This window comes from Eleutherodactylus coqui, chromosome 5, assembly GCF_035609145.1.
Source record: "Eleutherodactylus coqui strain aEleCoq1 chromosome 5, aEleCoq1.hap1, whole genome shotgun sequence".
NCBI lineage: Eukaryota > Metazoa > Chordata > Amphibia > Anura > Eleutherodactylidae > Eleutherodactylus > Eleutherodactylus coqui.
The window spans coordinates 139,821,272-139,840,678 of NC_089841.1; the positions used below are offsets into that span (position 1 = coordinate 139,821,272).

Consider the following 19,407-nt stretch of genomic DNA (forward strand, 5'->3'; position numbering starts at 1 on the left):
TAGTTGTCATGCAAATATAATGCAATTGTTCCTCAATAGCTCTTCACTTGTCAAGAAGGTTTGCACATCACTTGAAAACCTTATTGACATTGCCTTTGCAATCACTATTTTTCTTAGTAAAAGTACATCTCCATTGTCATTGATATAATATGTACTAATTCACTTATTCTGTTATGACAGGTGTAGTTTTTATTACTGTAGATTTTTTTCCTAATTGTTTGTACCACAAACTACAACATTACAACTTTGTATAAGGCCTAGTGCCCACGGCCGTGACGGGCTCCGCAAGGGGAATTCCACAGCGGAGTCCGTCACGGCGACCCCCCAGAGACTCCATACTCACCTCTGGATCCGCTGCCCGATGTCCCGCACTCCGTGCCAGCGCGCATGCGCAGTACAGCGCATGACGCACCGGCAGTGTCATGTGACGCGCCGGCAGCGTCATATGACACGCCCACAGCGTCACATGACGCGGGCGTCAGTGGGCGGGAAAGCGTTTTCATGCTATCAACAGCTGTGCTACAGCAGAAGATAGCGTGACGGACTGCTTCCATAGAACATGCCACGGGTGATTACGGGTGATTTTCACGGGGTGGAATTCCGCACCATGAGCATTGCGCTATTAAGTTCAATAGCGTGATATGTGGCGGAATTCCGCCTGTGGGAATTAGGCCTAACTAAAAATCACAAATTGTTAAGTTAGAAAAATTTCTTATATTTCACTAAAAATCTTTTAAACAAATGTGATAAAAAGACAAGTTCTGAGTCCCCCCTCCCCACACACACGCGCACACACACCCACAGGCACCAGTGCCCTCTGGCATGATCATTACGTCTTTGAGGTCAGTCCGCTATACTTTTTCAACGACCTTTCTGTTTGAATTGTTCTTTTTGCCAGGAGAGGGACTCATCCTTTGTTGAACCATCTAGTTACTGCAGTCACTTAAGTCACCTTTACTACAAATACATATGCTCCATTTGACTAATTATATGGCACATAAAACCAACTGGTTGTTCCAGCGGTGATTTAGGAATGTCCTTGCTATGGGATTTAATAGTTACACATACAATTATTTTGAGTTTAATCATTCTAATAAATGTAAATAAGTTGTCACAGCTTTTTTTTCTGTGTGAACTGTATAATGACAAAAAAGTCTAACCAGATGATATAGTGTTACACGGAAAACATACAAAGGCCCAGATGGGGGCTTTATAGGCACTGTTATACAGGCATTGTTCTGAAGGCCACTCTCACACAAGCTGTTTTTTACAGGGCCACGCTAAACACTATAAGACGCCTCCATTGATTTCTAACGCCATGATTTTCTAACACTGTCTATTCACTTTTAGTGTGTTTCAGTGCTTTTTAACGCACCTCATCACCTATTGTAATGATGGGGTGCGTTAAATGCTATTGAATGTTTTTGAACTTGTTTGAAAACACTGGTCAAAAAACACTTTAAAACGCGGCATTTTAACCGGCGGCTGTGTGAGAGCAGCCTTTGTCTCAGTGCTTTAATCAGTTTGGAAACCTACAAATGTAGTAGATTTTAAAGGGCTTTTTTGAAAACCCCAAATATTGATGGCAGTGGGGGAAACGCAATATATTTTTAAAAACCCACAATAGTCAACTTCCTCTGCTGCACTATGCAGCGACCGAGGAGCGGGCCCTAACCTTAGGAGACACTGGGAATAAGCTATAGGCCGTCACGGTGGCACTACTGTCTCCCACCCAAAGGGTAGCCAGGGACACATCCGGGGCACCCGAGGAGAAGGCTTGAGAAAGGGGAAAACTGGAGCATAACTTATGAAATAGTATACCTCTTAGTCCTTGTGTCACTGGTGATGCCACTGTTCCTTCCTCTGGGGTGAAGCTGGATAGTGAAATGATAGTCCTCACGCACAGAGTATAGTTGAAAACAATGCCGGGAACAGTTGGCAATGTTGCTCTACTTGTTAACTCCAACAATAACAGTTCAGCGGTACATACACCAGTATACAGCACAGGTGCAAGTAAAATAGGTAGTGAGACAGGGAGGCAGAACACAGGATGAATATCGGGCCCACAGTCCTAGTTATCTGTTCAGCTCCACTCCTGGAAACGACACACTTCATTTCACTCTCAACCTGTCAACACTCACTCACTCAAACATCTCTCAAGGCTGCATGGCAATCGCCTGAGAGTAGTAGTCCTCAAACAACCATGAGGCCATCCTCTCGGCCTCCTCCTTTCTGGGCTTCAGCAAGGCAAGGCACGGTTTCTCCTAAAGCGTAGTAGGCTCTTGCTGACTTGCACTCACACTCACTAGACCGGACTAGACTTAGACCAGACTAGGCTAGACTACACTCCTCGAACATTAATATATAGCATGATCAGGTGACCACAGACTCACAGCACAAAATGATACATTTCTAGACATAGACAGCTCTCTTGCAGATGTTAACTATTTTAGTGCTGCAGAGGTGCAACACCTACTTCATGCACACAGAAGTTGCTCCGGTCTTCTATTCACTTCCGCTGCAGTGGTCATGTAGGTCGTTTACCCACGTGATAGGCGCATCCAATAGAAGGCTAGACAGGGATGTTATCAGTGACATCTTAAAAACCTGTCTCAGGGCTTCTACATTAGAAGATTACATGACAGGTTTACAGGACATCATCAGGCCTTCTGGCCAAGAATGTCACCTGTCAGATACCGTGGTGCTGGAGTGCCAAAGCGGAAGTCTGGTGCCACGCTGTGTATATTCTCCACGGGGGGACCAAAAACGATATAAAAGGGAAACCCCTTTAACCTGTCAGTGATAACTTGTTGCAGAACGGTATGTTATCTTAACCAGTACCTGCACTTTCACTTCGGAGCGCTCCTGCTCTGTTGGCTCTTTTCGTCCCCTTGCAGCAGCTGAAGACGGCCCTATATCATGCTTATATAGTGCTATATAGAGCCATCTTCAGCTGCAGGAAGGAGATGAAAACTGCCAAAGGAGCAGGAGTGTCCGAAGTTAAAGTGCAGGTACTGTTTTTTCGCTATTAAAGAAACTATTGTTGTTTTGTAATTGAAAGGGCATTGATGCGCTAATAGTCATGTTAAGCTTTGCTGCGTCTGTTCGGATGTCATCGAATTGGTCTTTTTATCTGTTTTTGTCCATTTGACAATAGTCATGGTCTCTGTCTAGGTAGAATAGATAGGATTACCCTCTTATCAAAAAACGGTAACTATACAATACGCTTATATTTCAGTGACAACCAACCGCTATTGTCTATGTCCTGTTAGTATGACCTATGTAAGTGCACTAAATCAGCATGTGTGCATTCATTTTGCATAATTTCCAGACTATTTTGTTGGTAAAGTTGTCATTAAAGTAGATATAGGAGTATACTCTGGTTACTCACAATATTCTGCTTGTAACTGACAGTATAAGTTACATGTGGTATATTTATTATATTAATATGTTACAAGTATTATATTTCCAACCAGGCGCTGACTCCAATTTTAACCCTAGAGTGTAACGCTCAGCATCGTGTGTCATATACGCTTTAATTGTTAATTAATGATCATTAGGTGTCTGTTACTGTAGAACGCCCACACATGCGCATACCTGTCCACTTTTTTTTGCTCATTGCATACTTTTAAACAAAAGCAACAATTTCTCCTGAACTTATTAAAAAATCCAGACTTGTAAATTAATTTGTTCGTGTTGTACAATGGCAGTACAGATGGACTCATTAGCATGCACACAACAAATAATTATAGATGAATTTTTCGCCGGGCTGCCTAATGGGCTTGCTGGGTTAATTATGTCAATGTATAATTACACCAGCCCTGGGAGACATAATGACACACCCTGCTGAGCAGACACTAGCTAATGATGGTGTAATGCTGACAGAGGGAAGACATACTGTTCTGCATGCACCTGCTTACCTCCGCATAAACTGCTTGTGCCCGTGTTTCTTCTTTTGCTTAAATAAACAGACATTACTCAAAATTGGTGTATACAAATACTGTGGAAGCAGTGCCAGATGCATGTGAATGATTCTATCAGCATCTCTCCTGTTGTTTTATTATACCAATGCCTTATTTGTAAAGAATTATAATGGAAACGCTGCAATAAGTATGGTATGGTGGGTTCTTAATGTGTCTACTCCTAGGTTGTCCTCAGTCCGCCTTTTCTAATGATTGTGTGTACCGGTTATAAAGGAACTCTCAGCAAAACGTATCCACTGTGTTATACCTAGTGAAGGGCCTGAGGGGGCAGACCGTAATACAGGAATGCAATTAACAGCAAAGAGGATCCCTCAGTCATTTTTCGCCCCCTTAGGCCCTGCACCAGACATAACATTACTTTTACCCAGAATGTTTCTTTAAGTAGAAACAAAACCTTCTGCATCTTGTAGCTTCATTATTAAGTCTGGGTATAATAATGTTCCACCTGCCGTGTCTGAATGTATGCCCTTTATTATAGTTCTTTTGTGTTTTCTCGCACCACTCTTTTTTACATATCTAACTAAATGTGAGTATCAATGCAGATACATAGTATTGAAGAGAGAACAGAGATTATAATGGCATGCAATATGGTTGTTAAACCACTGGTTGACGTTCAAGAGTTAAAGCTTACTTTGAAGTTTCTGAAAAGCCAAAATGTGCCACACTTATTGTTGGTTCCACAGCAATGGATCATTGACATTTGTGGCCCTTGGTATGAAAAGGTTCATGTAGTAATCTAGATTGCTATTTTTCACAAATCATTGTTACTCAACTCCATTGCAAATTAGGCCTACTTGACAAATTTACAAACTTTCAGCGATTTTAAAAATATTTATCAAACTAGAGCTATTTAAGTAGCTCAAACAAAAATATAACAAGTAGTGTCTTCAAATGCAATACAAAATGCCACTTTTAAGGTGCTAGTCGGGGCTCTTTTCAACTGATGATCTATTCCCTGGATAGGCCATCAGCAGATAATGGACAGCGGTCAGCCACTGAAGCCCCCATCCATCTGGTGATCGTCAGGTCTGCTGTCCAGTGCAGCAGGCCGGATGTCATCAGTGGTCAGGGGAGGATGTGGGAGCGCCATGCTGCTAATCCACTTCCTGTCCAGGATGTCAGGAACAGGAAGTAGAATAGCATTTATTTCAAAGGGAGTGAAGCGGACGCTCCCACTTCCTCCCCTGTCTGCTGATGATAGCGTCTGGCCCTCTGTCCCGAACAGTCATCAGTAAAAAAAAAAAAAAAGAGTCTAAACTTCCCCTTTAATGACTACTGCAGTCTCAAAATTATTCAACCCTATGAAAAGAATGTCTCATAAAAGCACACATCTGCAAATCAGGTGTTGTCTCAAGCACACCTAATGCAACTAACTAAGGGCTTCATTAGTTGCATCAGGTGTGCTTGAGATAAAATATATCAAATACCTGAAACGGCTAGTGATTTGTTGACTGTGATGATTGATTGCATGTTAGAAATATAGCTAAGGGTCCTTTTGCAGGGGACAATTGTCAGGAGCGTAAGTGCCCAACAGTCATCTCAACAATCATCTCTTCCTTGCTTTCACACTGGAGCATTAACCACTCACTAAATGGAGGTGGAGCGCACTGGAGATCGCCTTCCAGCCATCAGCCTCCATTCAGAGTAAACAGGCAGTCATTCAGTTTTACATAATCCAGTGATTAACTGAACAATAATTGTTCCATGTTCTTAGTCAGGAGAGTGGTCTAAAAAGTTACGAGAAGAGATAGAAAGTTAAGAGAAAGAGGAGGCTATCATCTGCTGCCACTAGATTCCTGAGGAAGTAGGTTGTCAGAATCCCTCAAATAACTGCAAAAGACCTACAGCAAGATTTGGTGGCAGCAGGCACTGAGGTTTCTGTTTTCACATCATGGTGTATACTAAGGGGGAAATTTACTAAGCCCGGCATTTCCTGTGCCGGCTTAGTACAATTTGCACGGACACGCGGCGTGCTGAAAACGTGAAGAGGCGTAGGCCTCTTCATTCATTCAGCACATTCCCCGTACCTCTGTGCACCTTCACTGAAATATACACCTGGTCCCAACCAGGCCTACAATTCTGACATAATAATTTACACCGGTTTCTGGGGTAAATTATACATAAATCTGTCAGTCTGGGCTGGCACGTCTCCTCCCACCAAGCTCTGCTCACTTCTTCAGAAAAATGCCAGAGCCAGTGCAGGAGGAAGAAGAGTACTCCTGCACCACACAATTTTTGCATAAGCAGCCATAGCACAAAAAGTTTTGACTTTTCTTCAGCAGAAAACTGGCGTAAAGCCATTAATTAATGTCCCCCTAAATGTGCAGAAATTTCGGCTTTAATATGCTTAAAACCATTTAAATAAGCCACAGAGGTTTTTGGATTTTGTTCTGGGGACTTTTTGTACCTATGGATCAGTGGTATGTCTGGAGGAGGAAGCATACACTAAATAGAACGCCCTGCCTATAGTGAAGCATGGTGGTGGCTCGGTGGTGTTCTCGGGTTGTTTTGCTTCATCTAGCACTGGAAACCTGTAGCGCATAGAGGGCAAGATGGATTCAATCAAGTATCAGGAAATCCTAGGACAAACTGTTATACTTTATGGGAAGAAGATGAAGTTTGGATGTCATTGGACTTTCCAACGGGACTATGATTCCAAGCATATCTCAAAATCCACCAAAGCTTGATTTCAGAAGAAGTTCAGGAAGATTCTGAAGTTGCTGTCACAGCCGCCTGACTTGAACCAAGTTGAAAATCTTTAGTGGGATTTGAAGAAGATGGTTGTAACATGCAAACTCAAGAATGCTGATCAATTGTGAGCTATAGTCCATGAGGAATGGGCTAAAATTTCTCAGGAATGCTGTCAAAAGCTGGTGCGCATCACCCTTCCAGCAGGACATAGCAGCAAAATGGTTATTTACTAAGTACCAAAGACAGTTGTCATGAAGGGGTTGAATAACTCTGAGACTGCTGTAGCAAACTATGTCTTTGTTCCAGTGAAAAAAATGAAAGCAAAACGGACTGAAAGCCTTCAAAAAAACATTGAAATCAATGGGGAAAAAAAAGACGGTTCAGTTCATTGCAGTTTTACATCCTCCAAAACTGAGCAGAGAGATGGAAACCCTGAGCTGAGCCCTAATGCAGGTGTGAACCTGCCCTAATATCATTTTGAAGAATTATCGTTATAATGTGAATTGTACAGTCCAGTAGTATTGGAAGTAATCTCGATTGAGTGTATCATAACTTACAGTGGAAACACTGGACCATCTTCAGCAGGACACTTATTCTATAGCTATTTCCTAAATGGGGCTACATTTGATTACCAATTACTTTGTGAAATACATAAAAACATCTTTTAAGTCCCTTAGTAATTTTGAACCTAGCTCCAAAGCTCCAACAACAGCTCATATTGTTTTGGAGTTTGCTGTTTCCATTTCAATTTAAAATATAATTTTGACTAGCAGAATCATAAGCCAAGTTCCTGATTCAGCTGCTCTACCACCTTCCCGCAAAGTGGTGATTTATTTTCCTGGGTTTAGCTCTGGTCTTCAGGGTTCATTTGATCCTCTCCCATCCATCTGGTCCTGTGCAACAATCTGAATGTTCGAATCTTTTGCAATACAGTGAACCTTAAAGCATCTTTTTATTTTGATGTAGGGCCCTTGCCAGTAGTTTAGCAGCTTCACACTCTGATTAGCTGGAAACAGCCACCATAAATATTCCATCCATCTGTGCAGATAAATCCAGCGCACGGAAAAGTAATATGTAGATGCTCTTCATTGACTTTTATTACTCAGCAACGAAAGACAAATAAATATCTGCAAAATGTGAAGAACAATTACTTTGTGATGTTTGTTTTAAAGAGATTAGAGACAGCTAAATATGTCTGAAAAATGCCTGGAATTCCAGCGAGAAAGCCAGGGAAGCAATTTAGAATCTTAAATATATTTGCATCTGTTTACAGGGCTACAATGGTTTGATCATTATGTTATACGTTATTTACTTTTTCTTTCTGAACAGATTGGGTTAAAAGCAGTTTAGTGTCAGTGTTCCTTAATTAATCCATATTCACTGCATCATATGTTGCGGTGTCAGATGGTGTGAGATTTGAGATATTAATACTGACACTTCTTCGGTTCTGTTGTAAGACACCTTGAGAATTTTAAAGCACATTTTCCCTAAAATATTGCAAAAAAAACTTGATATTTATGTCCTTGTTTTATCCTTTTCTGTCAAGTTCTTAAAAATTCTAACCAGTCATTTCGTACTGTTATCTTTTTTTTTTCTGAGAGGGGTGGGAGAAAACCAGTGAAATTATATATTGCTATGCTTCCATATCAGCAGCCCTGTAAAGCTGGGCGGCAACCTCAGTTCGAAATGGCTGTACAGAATTTGTAAAATTTTGCGCCACCTGAAAATATTTTGTGTTCCATTAATATTTTTCATATATGGGTATGGGGCTGCTGCACAATGTCAGCTGCCGTCGATGAGCCACTATCAAGAAACATGGTCTCCATGAGCCAGATGTTATGTTCACTCATAGGGCTTATTCACCTTGCCTGCGGAAGCATACATGTGGCATCCCAAGTGAGCATAAATGGACAAAACTTGGATATACAACACATATGATACTTTATTAAAACGGACAAGTGTACAACATAAATATGGTATATTGTTATACTAACAAAAGGGAAACCTCTGATGCTGGACTACACAAGAGGGTAATCGTCTCGAAAAGGATGTCCCCACTTCAGGAACCTAAAATTGAACTGGCTACCGCTGAAAGGCAGCAGTGGGCAGTGGCAAAGATGGCAAATAAAAATAAACTCCAGCTAATAGAGTAAAATGAATAACACACACAGGCAAACCCCAAAGACAAGGGAAGAGCTCCAAAGTCAGACAGGACACAGTCCACACACATACAGATGGAAGAGATTGAAACAGGACATAGTTCAGACACGACGTCTGCACACATACAGACAGAGAAGAATTCAGGCGTCCTCACACTTAAGGATGGAAAGGGAATACAATCAGAACCACATGCATGCAGAATTAATCACCAACGAGCACACAGAAATCTGTACAGCACGCATCCTATCACCAAGGTTCAGTTAGGAGATGATGAGGTATAATGACCAGCCCCCTCTAGCAAGAGGGGCTGGTATATATGTGCACAGACCCCAGGTGATTGGCTGACTGGAGCAATCCACACACACAGCCAGCCAAAATCAGCCAACACCTGCAGCAGTGTGCTCCTGAAAATGCATAGCACCACAAGACCCAGGAGCACAAACTATCACAATATGACACCAGAGCAGACAGACAGTAGAAAACAATTCTGCTCTGTTCTGGTGGACTCTTTCTGGCCATGTCTTGTACAGTATGTTTGCATATTCATTTGAATTGGCAACATGCTCCATTTTACAACCCCAATTCCAAAAAAGTTGGGACGCTGTGAATATAGAACACATATCTGAAGATGAAATTGAGACATATTTTCATTTAATTAAATAAAAATTAACTGATATAGAAATTGATGGCAGCAACACATCTTGCAAAAGTTGAAACAGGGGTAGCAAAAGGCTGGAAAAATAAGCAGTACTATTGAAAAACAGCTGGAAGGTCAATTTCTACTCAGTTACATGACTTGTATAAATAGAGCATGTTAGAGAGGCAGAGTCTCTCAGAAGCAAAGATGCTCAGAGGTGCACCAATCTGTGAAAAACTGCATCTAAAAATAGTGGAACAATTTCAGAAAAGTGTAAAACTGTGAAGACTTTGAACACCCCACCATCTACAGTATATAATATCATGAGAAGATTCAGAGAATCTGGAGAAATTCATGTGAACAAAAGAACAAGGCTGACGGGCAATATTGGATGCTCGCAATCTACCGGCGCTCAGGTGGCACTACTTTGAAAGCAGGCCTGATTCTGTAATGCAAATCACAGCATGGGCTCAGTAATACTTCCAGAAATCATTATCTGTGTACACAGTTTGCTGTGTAATCCACAAATGTAAGTTAAAGCTGTATCATGCAAAGAAGAAACCATATAGCAACACAATGCAGAAACGCCAATGTCTTCTTGTGGCCAAAACTTATTTTAAATGGACTGGGGCAAAATGGAAACTTGTTCTGTGGGCATATAAATTAAAATTTGAAATTCTTTTTGGAAACCACGGACACTGGGTCCTGTGGACTGAAGAGTAGAGGGACCATGCAGCTTGTTAGCCAAAAGTTTAAAAGCCTGCATCTCAGATGGTATGGGGTTGCATTATGGCATGTGCGGCTTACACATCTTGTAAGGCACTACCAATGCTGAGCATTATATAGAGGTTTTAGAACAACATATGGTCCCATGCAGGCAACATCTCCTTCAGCGAAGAACTGGCATATTTCAACAAGACAATGCTAAACCACATACTGCATCCACCACATCAGCATCGCTTAGCAGAAGAGTCTGGGTGCGGAACTGGCCTGTCTGCAGTGTAGACCTATCGCTGATAGAAATCATTTGGAGCATTATGAAACAAAAAATTCGTCAAAGACGACCCAGAACTATTGAGCAGTTAGAAACCTACACCAGACAAGAATAGGGCAACATTCCTCTCCCAAAACTCCAGCAATTGGTCCCCTTATTTACCCCGATGTTTACAGACTGTTATATAAAGAAAAGAGGATGCTACATAATGTAGACATTGCTTTTTCATAACTTCTTTGATGTGTTGCTGCCGTTATTTCTAAGTTAGTTTAAAATGAAATGATACTTTAGAACTGTGTTTCAGGGATTGTTTTCATCATAGGGAGCATTATCTTGTTGAGACAACACTTCTAATACACTGATTTAACAAAATATTTTGGCCAAAAGCAGTGCAACACTTATACCTATTTTCATTTTACTTCTATGGTTCCAGCATAAGGAAGGGTAAAAAAGATATAAAATTTACTTTTATCAAAAATCCTAAAATCTCAATAAACATATATTAACCAAAATAATGCAAAACAATGAGCCTGTAATGTAATGGCCAAGCATAAATAAACCAGAGGTATACACAGAACTAAAGAACAAAGGTTAGTAGCCAACCTCTGAAAAGCTCCTATTCGGGCTCTTGCACATAAATAAACAGTTTATATGACATATATAAAAGAAACATTCTTACTAATTTCCTGAAGCTCGCCAAACAGTTTAAAGGACAATCTCAGGGAGCCTTCCTGTAGGCCATAGTGAAATTTAGTGTATGTGGAGATAATCATTTTGCTCTAATAGAATGGCTATTGTGCCCTGAAGAACTGAAAACACTAGGTTACCACCCCAATAAAGACAACCCTGTCTGGAAACTATCCCTAATGATGGGTAACGCCCTAAAGATGTCCCTAATTCTGGTCATCGTAAAGATAAAGTTAAGAGCTCTACACATTTCATCTGGAAAACTGATCAGACTTGGCAGTGAATAGCTCAAAGTTCAAATAGTTTGCACTAGTGAGTGTCGAGTGATTACCGAAAGTCTCTGCAAAAAGATAAAGGTAACTGTGTATGGCTAGGTATATTACTGTATAGGTTGCTTGTTTTTTGTATTATTTATGGTTGATGTATTTGTATTGAGGATGTAGGATCTGTAATAAGAGCTATATTGTACTTGTTTTTCACCCTTTTTATGCTGTGGTTTTGTATTTTAGTGAAATATTCAAGATTCACAGTTATTGAATGGTTTTAATCATAGTGAGGCAATTTGATGAACCTTTTGGTTGCAATTCGAACATCCCAGCCCTAAAAGCTATTTGAGTCCTTTTGGGGTTAGTGGCTTTAGTAAATATACAGTATATTATTTGTGTGACAGCATACAGTAGTTTATAGCAAATCTTCCCAAAACAATTACTTGAGGGCTGGGTTCCTATGGGACGGAAATCTCGCTGGAATCTTGTGGAATGTCCGCAGCATTAGCGCAGGAAATTCTGCAAAGACTTCCACAGCAGAAAGACTGCTTCAAAACCCGCACCATTTGAAGCTGCTTATCTGCCTGTATTCCACTGTGGGAATCTTTCCCTATAGAGAGAAGAGAGCCCGAAGCAGAAATGGCGATGAAATGAACATGTCGCAGATTTGAATTCTGTGCTGCGTGTCAGTTTCCACGCGTGTGGACAAGATTTTTGCAAATCTCGTCAACTTTTATGCTTCGCCTCGGGCTTAAGAATTCCACTGCATTTCTGCTCATTGTGAACCTGGCCTTATTCAATTAGTTCCAATATTTACTTCTTGGCTACAAAACAAAAATATAAACTGATTGTTAGTAATCTTCATGACACATTTAATTTAGGTGTTTTATTAACCCAAAAATTGAACTGTGTTTGTTTTAGGTAGTCTACAACAGTACCATGGACAGTGCAAAATGTGGAATGTGCAAGGCAGTAGAGCAGCGTACAAAGCAGTGATGAAGCACATAAGTATTCAGTACATAAGGAAATTTACAAATGTCAGTTTCATGGTGTGCATATAAACTACAATTAGTTTAGAATATTGATACTACTAATTCTTATATCATTTCCATAACCCCTCATGATTTAAGATGTATTATGTTGCTTGTCAGTCTAAGGTTAAGTTTCCACACCCCTATCCCTCTCCTATTCAGTGGGTGCATGAAGAAAATTTAGTGTCACATAAGATTATATACACACTGACATGAAGTTAGTTCCAATTTTATAATGGGTGGACTACTTAGCAGCACCTCTCAATCCATTCAGTGGTGGCTTTCAGCACTGACACTGGGGGAATGACAGGGAAGGTAAGTATAAAACTTACATCTCCCGACTCCATGGGTCACTTACTTTCATCCCATAAGCTTAGCTTACAGGGCTAACAGTAGGTGACAAATTCCCTTTAAGTCTGCAAGAGGGTAAGAGGCGTCCAAGACTTGTTGATGTGCATTGGAGCAGCTACCCTGTCTGGTCCAATCTCAAAGAAGAGCTACTGTAGCACAAACTGCTGAAAAAGTTAATGCTGGCTATTGTAGAAAATTGGACAGGACACCTTCAGAGGCCTTGTGGAGTCCATGCCTTGACATGTTTAAACTATTTTGGGGGTATAATGGGACCAACACAATAGTAGGCAGTTTGGTTTAATATGTTGTCTGATCAGTGTCCAACTACATGACCTTTCTGTTTGCATAGAAATAAACATGCATGTTCTTGTAGAGGCTGTCCAGCATATGTGACTATTATCTTATAGTAATGGGCATCTGAAGAAATTGATCATTGGCCACATAGGGTGAGATTAATCTAAATGGACTGTGTCAACTTTTTGCACCATACCCTTATATGTCATTAAATGCCATAAAGTAAGCATTTATACTATAAATCAACATTGAGGAAGCAGAATTGGTTGGCTCTATTGAGACCTGCTTACACCTATTCATATAGCAATCCTAAAAAATTGATGGAAATTTAGAATGACCCCTATTGTACTGCATTTCTATATTCAATTAGTGTTTGCTATGGCTTGTCTGTATGACTTTTGCTGTATGTGTGTTTTACAGTTTCATTTTTCTCACAACTACTTTCCTAACATACTTTCTCTTGTCTACCCTTCGTTACAATGCTATGTGTTGATCTACCTTCATGACTTCTAAAGTGTTTTCCATTAATAACTGGCTTTTTGGGAATGGGGTGTTTGTTCTTGTCCGCTTGCAGGTCTCAGCCCATCAGGGGTTGATTTTTATAGCCGTCCTACCATCTGATCACCATTTACTTGCAATTAGAACTAAGTGCATCCTAGAATCATGTTGTGATTTCTAAAGATCATTCCAGTAGAGTTGTTTGAAGTTAGAGTGTGATAAATCATTTCTTCTGATAAAAAAGAGTGTCAGCCGGCCCTGGGGTTTCTATCAAACAACTTGAATGAGTCATATTGTCTGCTTTGTTGTGCCTTATTTTTCTTGTCCTTTAACGTGTCACCTTGTTACTGTGGAGCAGAAGTAATCACTGAGCAGGATGGAGTTGTGTATGATGTATCCAGTGTGGGATCAGGCGATGTCTACAAATAGCAGATTTCAGTTCATGAAAATAAAGTATAGTCCCATTTATATAATAGTGCTCAGGTTAAAGAAGGTAACGTCATAAAATAGATTTTTTATTTCATAGAGAAAGGGCTTTTTTTCTGTATAATAATAGAAGCTATCAGATAATAATCAGACATTTGAACCTAAGTTTTTCTTTTTGCCTTAAATAGTCACTACTCCTGATGTTGGTCTAGTAAATACTTGTGATCTCCATGTTATGGCCATTATGGGGCATCTTTTCTCATAACTCTGCATTGTGCTGATCCTCTGTTATTCCTCCTAGACATTTATGAATAAATTGACAACTGTGTTACCAATTGGAGATGTGCCCCTACATTGGACAGTGTCAGAGTGTGGAGGGACAAACCTCTAATTGGTTACACAGTTAAAATGTATTCAGTCATTTGGCTGGCAGCTATTTCTCCCAGTGCCACCATACATATGAACATTTAGTTCAGCCAAGGAGGACAAGTATGAGTAGCTCCAATTGTTTCATTGTCCACCATCCAGAGACAGGTGGCGCTATCATTACAGGCCCCCGTGTCTGACTAAACCATTTCCTGGTACTAGGCTGAAGGACATTTGGTCTCGCGGAGCCCATTACATGTATTGCCTTTGAAAGCTACAATCACCTCTGTTTGCAGTGGTGTTGTGAATGACAAAACTGGACTGCTATGGAGTGGAACCTGGTTATCTCCAGTGACGAATCCAGGTTTAGTGTTCATGCCTGGAGACCTAGGGGTGAAGGACTCAATCCTGCCTTTGCTGTAGGCATATGGCCCCCACTGCTGGTGTGATGGTCTAGGGGGCGATTGTATACAATAGTTGGTCACCCCAGTAGTGGTATGAGGGACAATGACAGCTCAGCGATATGTTCAGGACATCCTGTAGCCACCTGTATTCCTCTCATGGCAGGACTTCCAAGAGGCATCTTCCAGCAGGATAATGCTCGGACACACACAGCAAGGGTGTCACAGGAATGTCTCCACAACATTGCCACACTTCTGTGACCTGCCCGGTCGCCATATTTATCGCCAATAGAACGTGTATGGGACCATCTAGAATGCCAACTTTGACAGCCTATGAGTTTGAACAATCTACAGCAAATGTGGACCGATATGCCGCAGGATATAATATGGAACCTGTATGCCTCCATGCCCACCTTGCATCCAAGCTAGAGACGGTACAACAGGGTACTAGAGCCTCCCTTGAGGGGTTCAGCTTTCCACCATAAATGATCCTTTTGCTCTGATATTGTAATCACCTACTTATATCAACGTTACAATCACACACAGAACGTTTCATTCGACTTCGACAGCTCCATCTAGGGGAAGGATTTTTTTTGATAGTGAGTGTATTTAAGCCCTAAACTGGTAAAATTATTAACCATTACATTCTATATCCATATAGACCCAGCACCATTACTAGAAGCTGCACGTGGTTTAGAAGATCGGTTACAGCAACTTCAATGCATAGAACCCGAAAATAAAGCTGTGAAGGAAATCTGCAGGCATTGGAAGAAGTATTTTGACTTTTTCTCCCCGAGTAAAGGTAATTATACTTATATAATCATGTGTATTACAATATCGTCATAGTGTAGTTTATTTTATGTAAAACCTTAAATCATGGAAAGGTTTTATCTTGAGACCAGATTCTTTTCATACAACAATAATTTCTTAAAGCAAATCTCTCATGTTGAACTTTTTTCTTGTACCTCGCAGATAGGTCACCAATACTAAACACTCATATTTCCTTGGACCAGTGGTGGTCAACTCACAACAATATATTGTTTCAAATACAGTCCGTAAAGGGGTAACCCCAAGATTTCAGGTTCTCTCCTATCCTGTGGATAGTGGATAAGTTGAAATCTTTGGATAACTCCTTTTAACTGTATGCCAGGGTCGCACATTACATCCTCTGTCCCTAGTTTGCAGCAGAGAAGTGGTCACATATACTGTATGTAGACCAAAACATATGCATTGAAGTGGCACAGTCAGTACATTGCCATGATGTGTTTGAGCTCTGAGAACGGGAATGTCTGCATTTATTTGTAATAATAAGGAATCGTCATTACTAGTATTCAGGCATGTAAAACGGCCTATTGTAGTTTAGCATTTTTGCTGTGTACAATCCCTAAAATGCTTTCACTGAGCTAAATGGGAGGATGCGACCCTGTATTTTTTTTATGTCTGTCATCAGGCTGTTAAATTATCTGAAATGTACTGTAATGAGATTTTAGTTGCTGTAAAATGGTAAAACTGTTCTGATTTCTACAGTAGATGATAGATTTCCTGTAGAGAGTGCTCCAATTGATGTTTTAAATATGTGTTGTCAGTGAGGCAAATTGATTATTGTGACAAAACATAGAAGCAAGCAAAGATACAAAAGTTGATAATGCACCTCTTCATAGAACTTCTAATTGGCATAATTAACAAATGAGAACTTCAATGCATTGTGTTAAAAGAGAAGCAGTACAGTGCAGGGCGCTATCTCTTTGTAGGGTAACTTTACACACACATGCACGCGCGCGCACACACACACATATATATATATATATATATATATATATATATATATATATATATATATATATATATATATATATATATATATATAAATATATACGGCACATTATTACCTCATTACCTCATTCACAAGGAACACCAAAAACTCCCTTCAAACGTTTCTCTTCTACCTTATACTGGATCCATTCTCTTATTTAGCAAAAAGTTATACAGAAATACTACAAGAACAATAAGGCTGGGTACCCATGGGACAGAAATTCCGTGGAACTCTCTCGGCTTGGCCACACCAAAAAGCTGCCAGATTTCCGCGGGAGTGCCACAGCTTCAAAACCCACCGGCATCCCCTTGAGGCTTTCTCTCCCCATAGAGAGGAGTGAGGCTGAAACAGAAAAAAAAGAATTGACATGCTGCGGCTGTCAATTCCGCTCAGCATCGCTGCTTCCACCTGGCTTTGCTGCAACGGATTGGCTGCCCCGTGTGGATGAGATTTTTGCAAGATCTCATCCACATGGCTAGGTAATCCCAGGATTAGGAGCTGCAGGCATTTTGGCTGGACAGAAATTCCGCAGGGCAAATCCGTCCCGTGTGAACCCAGCTCTAAGCCTGTAACAATTCCTGCCCACTCATATCTGTAGAGTGCGGGAAGATAAGCAGCTACCTCACAAAGCTGGCTGCACTTATCTTATGGCGAAACAATAGGACCTATGCTGAAGTTTACTAAAGGCCCATTTCCCAATAATGATTATCGCGCAAAATTTGTTCAAACGAGTGAATTTGAGTGATAATCGTTCAGTGTGAATGTAAAAAAATCTTTCACTTGTCGTTAGCAGTTGTTTAAGCTGACTTTTCTGTCCGCTTAAAAAGCTTTGTGGTTTGCTGGCTTTTTGTCCTGTGTAAATGCTTCCCATAGGAGGAGAAGTGCTGAGCGAGAAGCGGATGAGAAGCCCGCGAGCTGCCGGCAAGTCTTTCTGTTTGAATGCCCTGTACAGGTGCTGACAACCTTAGCGGTGACATCAGCAGTCGTTTGAAAGACTGTCGGCCCGTGTAAAAGGGCCTTTATGGTACCTTTACACAGGGCAGTTACCAGTATCGCCCAAATCATTGCTGAAAACAGCGATTTCAGGTGATAGTTGTCCTGTGTACATGTGGCTCCCGACAGGGCTTTAGGCAAGAAATCACTTACCTAAAAACTAAGTGACCGCTGGCCCATATCATCTATGAACAACAGGGAATGGAGGCTGACAGCGATTTCAGGCCCTCTCTGCCTCCATTCTGTTAGAGACTATTGCTCCCGTTTGCTCTCGTCTGTCAGTTGTCCCGTGTAAAGGTAGCTTAAGAACTACTTTTAGAAGTTTGATAAGATCACACCCTAAGGAAAAGGCTTGAAAGGCATCCTAATCAAACTTTTTTCTTCTTGTTAAGGCCCCCTTCACATGAGCGTATGCGCATTTGCACGCACCTGAGCACCGCATATTTGCAGAATGAACAATGCTTTTTTGCGCATCGGCATATTTAACAGGTTTTTTTGCGACTACGAGGTACGTTTATTTCCGTGCTGCAAACAAAGACGCACCAATTTGAATAGCTGATTAGTCTGATGAGTTCCAGATGTGTTAATTTTCATACACAATTACGCAGTTTTTCACGCCTCCCCATTGACTTCTATAGGGACTTTGGGTGCACAAATGTGCAGGAAAATAGAGCACTCTCCGTGTCTGATCAAAATGCACAGGAAAAATATATGCATGCGAACAAACCCATTTTTTAATATTCCCTGCATATTGTGCGCACATATTTTGCATGTGCAGAAGCGCCCGTGTGAAGGGGGCCAAAATAAATATATTTTTTACTTGCAAATATTTATCAACTTCTTTTACTTGTTTCTATTTATCTAAAATATTACAAGAAGATAAAGTTATTTGTGCCATGTTTCTGGAAACTTCCTATAATTAATGTTAAGGGGTGAATGCACTCCAGAGCAATAACTCCATCTCAGGTAATGATATCAGTTCTGAATGATAATTGTTGGCAATGTGCCAGGTTTAGCCATATCTTACCAACACTGCTGTATCTCTCTGTATTATATACTGTGTCTACTTACTTTATAAAGTGCTGGCATATTGTTAGGATATGCCAACAGGTATTTACAGACAACAATGCATATCATAAGAAGGGTAATATACATAAGAACAATTATAAAGTTATAAAAAACTTTAAAAAGTTTCTAAGGCTGCCTTCACATCTGTGCTGGAACCTTCATTCTGAGGTTTCGTCGCAGATCCGGCACAAAATACCAGAAGAAATAGAGCTGCATGCAGCACTTTGTCTTACGGTAAAATGACAGGCAGCTGAGTGGAAACCGAAAGGACCCCATTATAGTCAACGGGGTCCGTCCGGCGCTGTTCGGTTCTGTCAAATCTGTTCGGTCACGGGGATTCCCCTTTCCTGCTCCCCAAACAGCAGAAAAATGGAATCCCAGCCACAGATGTGAAAGTCGCCTATAATGACTTATATTTTCTTCCTCTTAAGTCCACCCACAGCAAATATGCACCAAATCCAGACCTAAATGGGGTGGACTTCGCAGCCTTTTTAAATTGCGGATCTGCTGCAGGACAAACCTATTTCAATGGTGCAATTCAGCAGCATAAATAAACAAAAACGCTGCGGATTCGTTGCGGAACATTTCCGTACCACATGAAGTAGATTTCTGAATTCTCTTTCCCCGTGGCTTGCACTGTAATTGCTGCATAATGTCCGCAGCAAAATCCATTACGGAAATTCGGCGGTGTTTGCGGCCTGTTTCACGCGCAGGATTTTGTAGCAGTTTTTTTGAGCCAGTAGTGGGC

At 40.8% G+C, this 19,407-nt stretch overlaps 1 protein-coding gene across 4 annotated transcripts in view; it reads left to right on the forward strand.

Annotated features, from left to right (window-relative positions):
* CUX2 (cut like homeobox 2) overlaps nt 1-19,407 on the forward strand; it is a 372,532-nt gene that overhangs the window by 267,494 nt on the left and 85,631 nt on the right. For all 4 annotated transcript variants that reach the window (XM_066603238.1, XM_066603239.1, XM_066603240.1 and 1 more), the window contains exon 5: nt 15,447-15,587. In XM_066603238.1, the coding sequence (XP_066459335.1) occupies nt 15,447-15,587 (141 nt within the window). The remainder of the gene's footprint in view (nt 1-15,446; nt 15,588-19,407) is intronic.